We start from the raw sequence: 13,605 nt of genomic DNA, 5'->3' as shown, positions 1-13,605 counted from the left end.
AAAAATGGAAATTTTAGCATTTGCATAAGTGGGCGAGTCCATCTGTTGAAGAAGATGGTAAGATGCAGTCGAATGCAGAACAACCACCGAGTGATACCAAGTATGATTCATCATGTGAGCATCCACGGAAAACCACTTTAATCTGAGGATTTTAACGTGGCTCTAATGTGGATGATTATGATCTTCACCCTTGAGAAAACATAATCCTAATCCCCGCTGCACCACAAGTATCAACAGCCAACAGTTAAACAGGACCACTAAGACACAACGTCATCCATTTAAAGACATAAATCTAATAATCACTCTTTTTTAACCCACGTTGATCCCTATCAGCTCCTGCAGAGCAGAAGCTCCTCAGCTGCTCGAAGTCGCCAAAAGCACCACAAATTTGAGAATTATCTGTATGTTTAACGCTAAGTACAACAATTCCTCACTGTTTTCATGTTATAGTTTGGTGCATTAGTATTATAAAATATCATTTAGATCACTTTCAAAGTAATTTAAAGAGTTGATCAAGTAAAAGTTGATAACAATGCTCAAAAGGTTATCTAAAGTTACAGGAAACATTAACATTCATGGACACATGAGCATTTGGCAGCTGACAGAGTTTGCTTCTCTGAATGAAAAGCAGTTTTTAAAGTTTTAATGTAGTTTCACATGGGACTGTATATTAACCATCAGTGAATACGATAGATTTACATTTGAACTTGAAGCCAACTTAATTTATCAGTATGAGGAAGGTTTAGTCTGCTAAAACGGTGAGAACGGAAGAGCTGAAGGTGTTAAAACTTCAGCAGTGCTGACTTCACTGTTAGAGCTGTGGCGGTCTATCAAAATAAATATGTTGCCGACAGCAGTTAAAGAGGATTGGTATTAAGTAGTAAAAAGAAAAACAAAATAAGTGATCATTCAAATACACATATAAAGCCAAAGAGGCATACATACAGTAGGTTGGGTCATATAGTCATGTGGGTTTAAGCCCATCAATCAATCAATCAATCAATCAATCAAAGTGGAGCACCTAAAAGAAGACGTGTGTACCCTCAGGACCAAATATGGTGTTACACATATCTTAATCTATATGTGGCTGTATAAGATGGGTTGTTTTGTGGTTACAACCCAATTTAAAATGCTGTGTGTAATATGGTTAATTGGGATCCTGGAGAAGACCAGAACGTGTCAGTCTACCAATTAAGTTCTCCTAACTAAATGACAAATAGAGCAAAGTTTCTGGCTCAACTTCACCCAATTAAGGAGCGCGTGAAGGAGAGGAAAAGGTCTGAAGAGGTTAAAACTCCAGCAAAGCTTGAAAAGAGCATTTGAAGAGGAGTGTTTGCAGACTTTTTTTTAGCTAGAAACGGTGTATGCCGTACACTCACTCCACTCTGTAAAAAAACAGTACAGTTCAAAGAAATCATTAAAAGGCCAAAATTAGCATGACTGTCATAGCCATGATGAGTATGTGTAAATGTCTGACCACAACTGTATTAATAAATATTTTAACCTCATGGCATGTTCACGTGTAGCCTAAAAACATGCATTTTGACATCAAGCATTAAAAGAAAAGTGCTAAAGCTGGAGAGAAGAGTTGGGCTTGTTATGTGCTGCTGTATCATAGGATGACATAAGCTGTTAATGAATGAAATGCGCAATATTCCTTCCTATGGACAGCCATTAGACTGAGAGTCAGACTTTGAGAACCTTGGATTTAGACAAATATACTGGCTAAGACTGGCATCTTCGGCTGCTAGTGGGGTAAATATTCTCTTCATCTAATTAGCTCCTGTAAATGTCTCACATAATTAAATCCAGTTCAATCAGAGGCTACAGTCGTGTTGACTTACCTCCAATAGGAGCAGCAAAGCAGCAGCCCACACCCACCGCACAGGCAGCCGACAGCATCTCCGTGTTCCTCAACTCATTCTGTCCAACAAGGGTCAGATACACGCACATACCAATACACGCAGAGCAGTGCATTCAAGCAAATACACACACATTCAAATCCCAAGAGGTGCACGTTTATTTGCAAATGCCACAAACGTACATCCAGAACCAGTTTTATTTTACAAACGCAGCAGTTTGACTGCAAAGCTGCTGTTTGCACACATTCGACGAGATTACTTATATATGATTGGAGTTTGATGGGAGGCTATAACTGAAAAACCATGATTGAGGGTTGAAATCATGAAATGAGATGTTTGTGTCGAAGCAAAAGCAACACAGAATGATGCCTCTCTGCGATGGTTCACTGAACAGAATCTAACACAGCGCAGACAAATGGAAAGACATCAATCTGTCTCAGCTCTCAAATGGACAGCTTGAATTAATGTTGATGGGATTGGAAATAAAGAAACTATCCGAGTCATGCATTCGTACCTTGCTTCCTTCAAAGGGCTCTTCCTTTAGCAGTAAAAGTGAAAAGAGGACAGACATGTGTGAGTGTAGTGGTTACCTTTTTTTAAAATGTATGTTTTTTTTATCTTCCTCCTGGAAGACATCCAAGTTATTATTCAAAGCAAGCAGACCCAAACAAGCAGCGAATGAGCTTCAGCAAACAATCCTGATTTTACTGTGAACTGAATTAACATTTTCCCAGACTGATTAGGTTTAGTGGTCCCTGCACTATTTGAGTCGTTCTAACTGTGCTGACACGTGTTTTTCTTCCTTCACATCACTGCAGCCTATCTTCCTCCACGCTGATGTGGCTGTTGATGCAAGGAGGAGAGGCACATCACAGTATCCAGTGGAGAAATAGACAGAAGCTCAGGGTGAAGTCTCACATGAGTGGAGGTGAGAGTCCGTCCTGGGGAACGGCAGAAAGTCGAAGAAATGTCAAAGATTTTTCAAATAAAAACTGCATGTGCGTGTGTTATTCGCCCTTCACAGTGATTATACTCAAATAAGGAGGAAGGTGATAAATCATGAAATTACAGGCTTTAAGGATTTACATGATTTATTCCACATTTGCCTTTATTTGCCTCCCACTTGTGTGAGTTAACGTGTATGTGCACATATCAGTGGCACTCTCAGCAAAGCGTGGTACACACTTACATGTAAGCTCTTCGTCTGCTGGTTTGAGTTTACACACAGAAATGATAAAGTAGTTTAGCTCAGTTTAGCTTTAGGCTCATTCTCGGGGACTTGGTATTGGATCAGTGCAATACTTTGTTGCATCTTGTAACTATGTAACCCACTGACTTGTGTTATATAAATGATTTTTTTTTAGAAATGAAAAAATACACCTCAAACATGCACTATGAAAATGTCTGAACCTTTTATGTTCACTGTCATTACCATTTGATTTATAGCCTATAACACATTTAAACAATAGAAGTTGACCTTCAATGACAGGCACGTTTACAGTCCAGGTTTCCAAAAAAAAGTTCCAACATACATGAAAATCTGACTGGTCTGTTTTATTGTGTTAGTTAATTACTGAAGAAAATAAAAGTCACAGTGATTTAGCTAGCATCGCACAGGTACTACTAAGAACCCCCCCACCACTTTTTTTTTTTTTACTTCTCGTTCATGTTAAGCCACTACTAAAGATCATTAACTTGTGTTTTCTTTTTTTCGTAGTTTGTAATATCATCTGCTGCCCTTTCCTCAACCTGATTCTGCTGCAGGTCTCTTCCTCTTATCGGGGAGTTCTTCCTTCCCACCATTCCCAACCAATCTTATATCTTATAGTCTTTACCTTACAATTGAAAGTGGCTTAATATGACTGTTGTTATGAGTTAAAACTATATAAATAAAACTAAATATTAATTAATCCTTACTTCACTTTCTAATGTGTAATTTAACGAGTTCATTTGTAACTCATTATGCCCCTCTGAAACCCCTGCTGGTCTTGAAGTGGCAGCGTGATAAGGTGAGGGAGGGCCACCACTTCTTGTGAGAAGTTATCGAGCTCTCGTTATGCACTAAAAAGTTTAACTTAGTTAAACTAGCACCCTTTAGACTCCCTGCCTTCAAATTATGCTTCATCACTTCATCCAGGTCTCTCTTGGAAATGAGATTTTTAATCTCAATGAGATTTTTTACCTGGATAAATAAAGGATTAATAAATCCAACACATTTCAAAAGGTGCAACTTTTACTCAACTAGTGGCAAAAGCAATCACAAGGAGGGTTTTGGTGCAGCACTCTCTTTGCTACAGATAGTACCCTAGCCAATGCCTGCAACCACATCACGACCAACCAGGAAATACGCATTTTTCCCTAGCGACTGGAGGTTGCCAGGGGGGGGTCACTGACTGGTCTTTGGCAGCAATGACCTGTAGTGACCCTTCATACAGTTTAGACCAGTGACAGTTATCTTTACAATGAATCTGTTGTTGTAGTGCTTCTGATAGTAATGTAAGGAAGTGGCTCTTTCACTTTTCCCCACTCATAAATTTGGGGAAACAAACACTCCCCAATATTGAGGCTAAAGTTAGGATCTAAACAGATCTCACTACAAATATCAGCATGTGTGACTCTGCAGCTGAATGTGAGCACAAAAGGGGTCAAATTAACAACTAGTGATGATGATTGATGAATAGAAGACAGAAATACATTTCAAAGTTTTCACACCAATTTTTCAAGCTTTTTTAAAAATTATTGTAAAGAGCCAAAAACAGCTTTCCTGTTTAATTAAAATCAGAGGCTCAATCTGACTGAAAACATTTGTGGACTTGAGCTGCAGACATACGAGAACTCATAAATTAGATTTTATCACAGACGATAACATGACACTTTTTATAGAAGTAAGCGGAAAGCCCTCAAACACAGTGCTGTGCTGCAGTCTGCTGGGACATCTGCATATCAGTTGTTCTCCATCCTCACCTTGTAAATCCCACCAAAAACAGCAGCCATAAATTTGCTCAGGAGAGCGGCGCACAGACTGGCAACATGAACGAAGGGTCCCTGTGAGGGAGGATAGAGAAAGGCAGACGTTAGAAGACAGGACACGACTAAAAGCACACTTAAAGACTAAGCAGAGCATGCTGCCTCCAAGATCAAGAGCATTATTCAAAAACCTTTGCACGATTAAACCACGCTCAGATGCAGATTCAAACTGCTTTATTACACCCTGGATGGGAAATGTAACTGCTATTAGCAGTAAATCACACTTTTATTTTGACAGCTCTGACTTTAATGAGACTAGAAGAGAGAACATTATTAAATCTTCCAGACCTACAAAAAAGCCTTTAATTCATTGGTTGTAATTTGTGAAGCCAAGAAGACTCTAATGGGTGAAGGCTAGGGGAAAAATAAACTCTCTACCTCCTTCCCCAGAGGCATTCCACTACCCAGCGCGCAGGTCAGACCAATCACTTTGGCAACAAAGGTCTTAAAAGTCAGATACTCCTTCAGGACCACCCCCCTGAGTATGGTCTTCATCTCTGGAATACCTGAACCTGAGACATGAAAAGATGCCAGGTGGGATGATGCAGTGCAGAGAAAAGATGAGTTGAAAGAAAGCAATTACACAGAGGGGGGTGGGGGAATAAATGAAGAGCAAGAGGAGACAGTAAGGGGAAAAGCTGATTGATATTCATATAGTTTTAGTATGCACATCTCATCAGAGCTATATTTAATGGATTTCCTGCAGATGCAATCACTAAGACATACAGCACGTCCTTGGAGCCCTTATGGAGCACTACAGAGCCAATTACACAGAAATAAGACCATGAATTAGAATTTGAATATAAATACATATGTTTATGTCCACATTCTGTGTGCATGTCTTACCCACAGCCTGAGGCGCAAGTATCTGTGTGAATCCTGCAGAGAAAGTAATGAGGACTACAGGGTAGCTGATCCAGGCAATGTACTGCAGAAGCAAGTTACTGTCCAGTCCACCGTACATCCACTTCTGTGCTGCACACACACATATATAAGGAACTTCATTTCAGTATCATGCAGTACAAAACTAAACTAGTCAAAAACTATTCCCAATTAATTTTCTGTGACTCCTTTTCTCTTCTTCTTCTCTTCGACTGCTTCTCTGTGCTCTAACCTCAAATCTCTGCCTTTGATTTCCTCACCCTCAGCAACTCCTCTTTCATCCTACGAGCAAATTTACAGTTTCAAAAACAGAGGAAAAAAAACGAAAGCTACTAAACTAAGCCAGCTGTGTATTTCGCCATCTATTTTTCTTCACTCGTACCTGAAAAAAAGATCTTTTCAAAAATGTTCTGATGCTCAGAGAGGATGCGCTGGAAAACATCAGCATGGGCGGAAAAGATGGCGTGTTTGCTCAGTCATGGCTGAGTAGTGTTTTGTTAAAGTTAATGATGTGTCAACCTTTTCATTTTATTTTATTTTTTACAAGTTTTGGTTTTGTTTGAACACTTTTAGGAAAGAAATGTCAGGAAAAATAATCTGGTTTATTATAATTTATTGTGAGATTTTGGGAATTTTTTGTATCAAATACTGTATAGTTTCTATTCACATCACAGATGTTTGTAAAATCCCAGTTTGTTTGAAATGTGAATAGAAACCGTGATTTCTAAATATTATGAACCAATATTTCATCACAATTAAATTGTCTTCACAATGCACCTCTTAGCCGTTCATATGAAGCCTAACTCTTCGAGGTTTAATGCCGCCCCTGTGAGAACAGCATCACATTTGCTGTCTGTCCAGTCTTTCAAGCATCTCTCTCTCGTTTTTGGTATGCATCTCTTTCCTACCTTCTTGGCAGAAGGCGATGGCATAGTCCATCACCCAGCTGACCAGAGCCATGAGTAGCCCCAGCAGAATGAGGAAGATCCAGTCCTCCCCCACCCGTGAGATCAAGAACTTCTGGCAGCGAGATGCACACACTGAGGGCACAGAGAAACAGAGAGAGGGAATCAAAAGCAAAGAAATTCCAGGTGTGATGAGACTGCAGAGATATACTTGTTTGTATGCGACTCAAAGAAACACCAGTGTCAAGGAGAAAAGAGGAGAGGAGAAGGAAACTGAATTATAAATAATCAAACTGAATTATAAATAAGCTGAAAAAAGGAAGTCTAAATAATAAAACTTTTGAAAAAGATTCAAAACTGTGATATGATGTTGAATGGTTGAGTTAAAAAAGGTATGAATAAAAGATTAATACACCCATTCATTTAAACGTAATAGGCATAGACATATGGCTGCTACATATACAGGCATATTAGCATATCTATATAGATATGCCTAACCAGGTTCGGGTCGCAAAACCAGAGAAGCGGTAAAAACCGGATGGATGGACATTTTTAGAGTGAAAACTGTCGGCTTCACTGTTACAAAGACTAACCAGCTTGTTAGGACTATGCTTGCCTGCCATAGCCCAGCTTTTAAAGAGGAAGTGTGACTTCTCTTTGGTAAATGTAACCTAAATTTCTTTGTGAGCTAGTTAAACCAAAAAAAAAAAAAAAAAGCTCACAAAAATTACTAATTGTCATATTTTGTTAAAGTCACATGATCACTCAACTCTACTACATATGGAAAAAATAATAACTCAGTTATATAAATAAACAACAACTAGTTGCATTCAAGGAACGTAACTTCTTTTGGTCCTACAAACTCAGTCACCCATTGGTTGCATTAATTAATATGTTTCAGCTGGCAACAAGTTATTTAACTCTAAACGGGACAGTGAGTAACTAAATTATTGGCCAGCATTAAACGATGAAAACAACTAAGGAGACTGCTGAAACTATTATAATAACAGTTCAAAGATAGTGGTAAACTATCATCTTTTAAGAAGAAATATGGAACTCACGACTATATTTCGACACATACACTGCAAAGAGATCTGAAGGGATTGGCAATAAACATCTGTGTAGACTTAAGAAAAACACTCATCAGTGAGACTAATCTGGAAAACAGGCTTCAGTTTGCCACATAAAGATTGGACCCTGGAGCAATGGAAAAAGCTCATGTGGTTTGATGATTCCAGATTTGACCTGTTTCACTGTGAAGGTTAAATCAGAGTAAGAAGAGAGCTGGATGAAGCAATGCACCCCTTGTGACTAGCGCTTGCTTTACAAGCCTGTGGTGGTGTTTTGATTTGGAATTGCTTCAGGTGGTCAAGTTTAGGTTCAGAAACATTATTTGCCAAAAAAGGTGTTTCTACCAGTGGAGTTTTCTTTTACTGGTGGCACAGGCATATTTATAGATGACACTGCCAGGATTCACTGGGTTCAAATCGTAAAAGAGTGGTTGAGGGAGCATGAGACATCATGGGGTTGCACTAGTCTTAAAAAACAAAACAAAACTGAATACATTTTTAGGTCAGCACTGGACAAAATTTGAGTGATTTTATGTGTATTTTGATGAAGAAAACAAGAGTAAAAAGATGCAGTGAGCAGAGAGATGTTATCACGTTTGCACATGAGAGAATCACATTATCTTCATCCAGTTCAAATATGAGAATATCAAGAAAAAAAAAGCTAGGTCATGGTTATAAATTCTACTATTACATTATAATCTATAACTCTGGGTTAGGTCAGCTAAAAGAAGCATTGCTGGACTAATTTCTCCTCGCTTGTCTGCGGACACTGCCAAAGCCTGGAATTCACAAATATCCAGAGCATTCATAGATGTGCCTGTCCCCAGAGAAGCTAAAAATGTGCTACTAACACATTTGCCAGATCCACACTCCATGACAGCGTTACAGCCAAGTGAGAAACCAAAAACACTTTTTTGTTAATTGTTCAGCTTGTTTGTAGAGGAAATGGAAACGGTTGTAGAGGAAAAAGTTTGTTATTCGACACTCATTATGTGACTAATTGGAAATAAATGTTCATTACGATGCAGTTTGTGACATTTGCTCAAAGCTTAAGTACTGAGCTGTCTTATGAAATGATTTATCATTTTTAAATGAAACCAATCACATGGCAGCAACTCAATGCATTTACAGACATGGTTAAAAACAACCTGCTGAAGGTCAAACTGAGCACTGAAATTAACGTGGCATAGTTATTGGATGTTGAGTCTTTCAGAAACTGCTGATCTGCTGGGATTTTCCTACACAACCATCTCTGGGGTTTATAGAGAATGGGCTGAAAAAGAAAAAATATCCAGTGAGCAGCAGTTCTCTGGGTGAAAATACCTTATTGATGCCAAAGAGCTGGTAGGAAGACAACAGCAACTCCAAGAACCACTCCAAGATATTCAGAAGAGCATCTTTGAATGCAAAACATGTCAAACCTTGAAGCAGATGGGCTACACAGCAAAAGAACACACCAGGTGCCACTCTTGTCAGCTAAGAACGGGAAACTGAGGCTATAATTGAAACAGAGTTACCAAAGTTGGACAACAGAAGATTAAAAAAAACACCGCCTGGTCTAAGTCTTGAGTTCTGATTGTAGAATTTGGGGTAAACAACATGAAAGACTCATCCTGCCTTGTATCAATGATTCAGGCTGATGGTAGTGAGCTAATGGTGTGGGGGATGTTTTCTTGGCACACTCGGTACCTCTTAGTACCAAATGAATGAACTGGTTTCTTGAACATGACAATGAGTTCACTGAGTTCACAATGAGTCACATTACTCTGCCCCCACCGTGTAATGTGATAATATTTACTATTTCACATCAAGATATCTTGTGGTTATGCTGCTTGTATAATGTTTTGATGTGGCTCAAAAAAAGAACTGCTCGTGTTAAATCTTGTTTGAATGGCATGCTGCTATTCAAAAACCAAAACAAGGAAAATGATAAATGAAAGGACTTTGCAGCAGTCTTTCTAGGCCGGGAAGCGGGTCACAATGGGATGCAGCGTCTCCTGAGGCAAATGAGGCACAACTGTGTGCGTGATGGGGCAGGCTGTCCAGCTGCCAGGCCACCTGCTGGATGGCAAACAGCCAGCATAGAACCTACACATGAACATGGGATAAGCATGCAATCTGACACATGACACAATCTCACACAGAGTCAAAAAGAAAACATGCCTCTGAAAAATATTTAGCAGATAAATCTAAGTGAACATATGAGATGACATGGTTTTCTAGATTGTGTCATTTTACTTGACAGTTCAGTTGAAACTCTTTTTAAAAAGAAAGGGGGGGTATTCTCAGAGATTCTCTGTATGTATTCCCTTTAATCTCTTTCTCACACACACACACACACACACACACACACACACGTAATCTTTAAGAGGACATTCACTGACGTAATGCATTCCCTAGCCTCTTAACCTGCCCTTATCTATCACAACAAAGTGCGTAATCTAAACGTATTTTTAATATGAACCCTAATCATAAAAGGGCACCCGTAGTTTTATTTAATCTATATTGCTTTGCTGAGTTACCCTCTTTTTAGGGTTCTTTTGGCAGGTCCTGTTTAGCTCCATTATACTGAAGCAAAACTGGACAACTCACATAACAGCAATCTAGATGGATAAACAGCACTACAGCCAAAAGGGAAAAATTCATACGTCTAAACTGGAGTATGAAGTGTCCCTTATTTGACTTGAAACCAGCGAAAATGTCCCCATACTGATGGTCTTAGAATTTGTAGGGGTCCTCATAAAGGCAGCTATACAAGTACAACACACACACACACACACACACACACACACACACACACACACTCTGGCACCTGCACCACCACATACTTCCATGTGCATCTTGGCTCACACTCACATCCGCAGGCTCAGTGGCGTTCACAGATGTCTTCTCCTGATCCCGCACTAAAAATCACACCCAACGCCAGACACTTTCTCCACCTCTGCGAGTCCTGCATTGCATCACCCTAATCATTAATAATGTTGAAAATGCAGGAGATCATTCACCTACAGCCCTTTTCAAAGATTTACAGTCCTCGAATGTACAGTGAAACACTAGCTGTGATATTATTCACTGAGGCTGAACCTTGGAATAACCTGCAGTCCCAGGTCTGATTAATACCTGCTACAAAAATGCACCAACATTTCACTCTGTGAGGCAAAAATAATCAGTGAGGGGAGTACATGTTTTGTAGCTCAGCAGCACAGTCTTTAGTTGCATGTGTAGGTTGCCTTGTTCAAAAACCTCCAACTACTGATACGAACCGAGGCACACACTAGTCCATCACCCACAGATATGATGTTCCCACACAGATGCATGAGAGGAAAGCACTAAAACTCCCACTTCCACCAAATCTGAAGGCTCTCTCAGCACACATTACCTAAGAATGAAAGCAGCGGTGCCTGGCCAGCCTGAGCGCCTCTCCAAAGATGAGTCTAAAAATACGAACACCTCTTGATCTATGAGCACACACGGCAGACAGTGAACACACAAATCACTCTGGCTGGCTGCTGATCTGACTGATTGTTTTAAATGGCTTCTATTACAGCCAGCAAGCAACGCTGTGCTGATATAGTGCAGCTTTCACCTATAGTGCAATCTATTGCTCTTTAATCAGATCACTAGTCACAAGGGCAAAGAGGCAGAGATGGATACTGGAAAGCCGCCACGCTGGCTCACTTACGCAAGCACGAGTAAAAACAAACACTGCCTTTCCCTCCTATTGCCTTGTCGAGAGTCATCCCTGAGAGTGATTATTTATTTTAACACTTTATTTTCTGTTATTTGGCTTACATAACTTTTTCCCCCAGTTACTAATAGAGTTCAATAAATCTGTGTCCCCTCTGAAAAACAATCGGGTAAACTGCAAGTGGAACTTTTAAGTATTTATAATGCTGTTTCCAAAAAAATGTGTAAAATAAAGACAAAAGACTGAAAAGGTATGTGATGCTAAAGCTTGTGTTGTGGGGAATATCTTGAAAGAAATTAGGTTAAGCAACAAAAACTGGGAATAATCAATCATGTTGCCTTATTAAGTCCTTATTGTTACTTATTTCATGGGTGAAGATAAGGAGGATCTGGCCACTCTAAACAGTTTGCTATACTGATAAGGAGTTTCATCTTCTGTACACAGTGGACTGACACTGGCTAACATTTACAGCTCTTTTACACTATGATCACATTTAACCATGCATTCATTCAGGCCTCTATCCACCTCACATCTATGGCCAGTTTAGAATCACCAATTAACCCATCGTCTATGTTTTGGATGGTGGGAGGAAGGCAGAGCACCAGTAATAAACCTATGCAGACACAAGGAGAACATGCAGTCCACACAGGATAGTTCTTGTTGTGAGTTAAGACCACTGCACCGCAGTGCCAGTATCATGAAAAGATTCAGAGAATTGGGAGGAACCTCTATACACGAGAAAAAGGTCTGAAAAACAGATTTTAATGGCCGTAATCTTTGAGCCACTCACAGGAACACTTAAGAGAACCATTTCTCAATACTTCCAAAAGCCGTGCCGTCTCTCTGTGACATCTTGTTAGACACACATCTGAATGCTCCAGATCCGCAAAGTGTCAAAACATCAGCTTTGACAAATATGAGTGCAAGTCGAAGTGAATTTAAAAACGTGGCCCTTGTTTGCATGTTCACACTTTACCAAATTTGGAGTCTAAGCAGAAAAAAACAATTTTGACACAAACTGTAGAGAGTGGGCACAGACAGTTTTATTAAAGTTCTCCTACAGCTGCAAGTGCTGATGGTGTCAGCAATAAATGCAAATGCAGCAAAGCAAACCTTAAGAATTATTATTATCATAGGATCTTTACTCTATAATATAAACTGCTTTGGAAAAATGTATTTTATCTGATCCACAAAATCAGAAATTACAAAAATCAATAAATTGAATAATCAGATTCTTCATTTTACCAACCAAAATGCCACAGCAGAGGTCTGTACTACGAGGCATGGTTTCCTTTTATCCAGGCAACTTTCAGGTTAACCCAGGATTCCTAATACTATGAGTTGTGGATCACTTCTTACTGGGTATATTGACATCATAATATAACACGTTCTGGCTGACCTCATCTTCGACTTGCACGTAAACTAAGCCTAAGTTTGAGTACAGTTTTTATATTTGTTCTTTACTGTCAGGCTGTTAAACACCACTGAGGCTGCTGCTAAAAGAACAAAAACTAAAACTATCTTTTAAACATCAATTTAATCAAATACTCGTTATAATCTATCAGAGTCTCCCACTCTCCCTTATCTTAACGACAGAACCGTGTTATTGATAGGTCTGTTAACTCACACACTATGCTTTTTTACTGGCTTTCTTTCCTGGCTATAAATAGGCTACACTTTATTAATATAGCAGCTCTTTTCCAACCTTACTGACCAAAGCACTTAAAGTAGACACTCTTAATACAATATTACTCTAAAGTGCTTTTCCTCTCACGCAAACTCACACTGCTGATTTGTCTGCAGGAGCTGTGTTGCTGTGTTTAACCTCGTCATATTTTTCCCATAGTATAGTTTAAGTTCTTCAGCCATTCTTGTGAATGGTCAGATGCTGCCAACACCACCTCTTTCACGTGAATATGCAGGGAAACCCTGGGTTAGCTCAGTGAGATCGTTACCCTTGTGTTGCTGCCTATCCCGAATGCCTGTGTTAGGGTAAGTGAATTCAGATAACAAAAAGCTCCCCTGGCTGTGTTAAACTCACTTTGTAGTACAAGGCTCTGGAAAGAAGGTCGACTCAACTTGAAGTAGACACTAAAACATTTCCTCGCTCGACAGACACTCCAGCTTTAAGATACGTATTTATCTGTAAGGTTTCGCCTGGATTGATTAAG

General features: G+C 39.4%; 1 protein-coding gene across 2 annotated transcripts in view; it reads right to left on the bottom strand.

Moving 5' to 3' along the window:
- The window catches only part of clcn2a (chloride channel, voltage-sensitive 2a), a 59,425-nt gene that overhangs the window by 19,689 nt on the left and 26,131 nt on the right, over positions 1-13,605 (bottom strand). Inside the window, exons 3-8 of one of the 2 annotated variants that reach the window (XM_085378692.1) lie at positions 6,680-6,811; positions 5,736-5,864; positions 5,268-5,401; positions 4,827-4,907; positions 2,377-2,400; positions 1,845-1,923 (exon numbers count right to left, since the gene is read on the bottom strand). In XM_085378692.1, coding sequence (XP_085234818.1) covers positions 1,845-1,923; positions 2,377-2,400; positions 4,827-4,907; positions 5,268-5,401; positions 5,736-5,864; positions 6,680-6,811 — 579 coding nt within the window. Of the gene's footprint in view, positions 1-1,844; positions 2,773-4,826; positions 4,908-5,267; positions 5,402-5,735; positions 5,865-6,679; positions 6,812-13,605 lie in introns of those variants that run through there. The other variant, XM_085378691.1, reaches the window with a different exon arrangement.

The sequence above is a fragment of the Diplotaxodon limnothrissa genome, linkage group LG18 (genome assembly GCF_057381915.1).
Source record: "Diplotaxodon limnothrissa isolate DT_005_m linkage group LG18, D_limnothrissa_male_GT1.1, whole genome shotgun sequence".
In the NCBI taxonomy this organism is placed as follows: Eukaryota; Metazoa; Chordata; class Actinopteri; order Cichliformes; family Cichlidae; genus Diplotaxodon; species Diplotaxodon limnothrissa.
The sequence above is the reverse complement of the archived record's forward strand: the minus strand, read 5'-3'. Positions and strand labels throughout refer to the sequence as shown.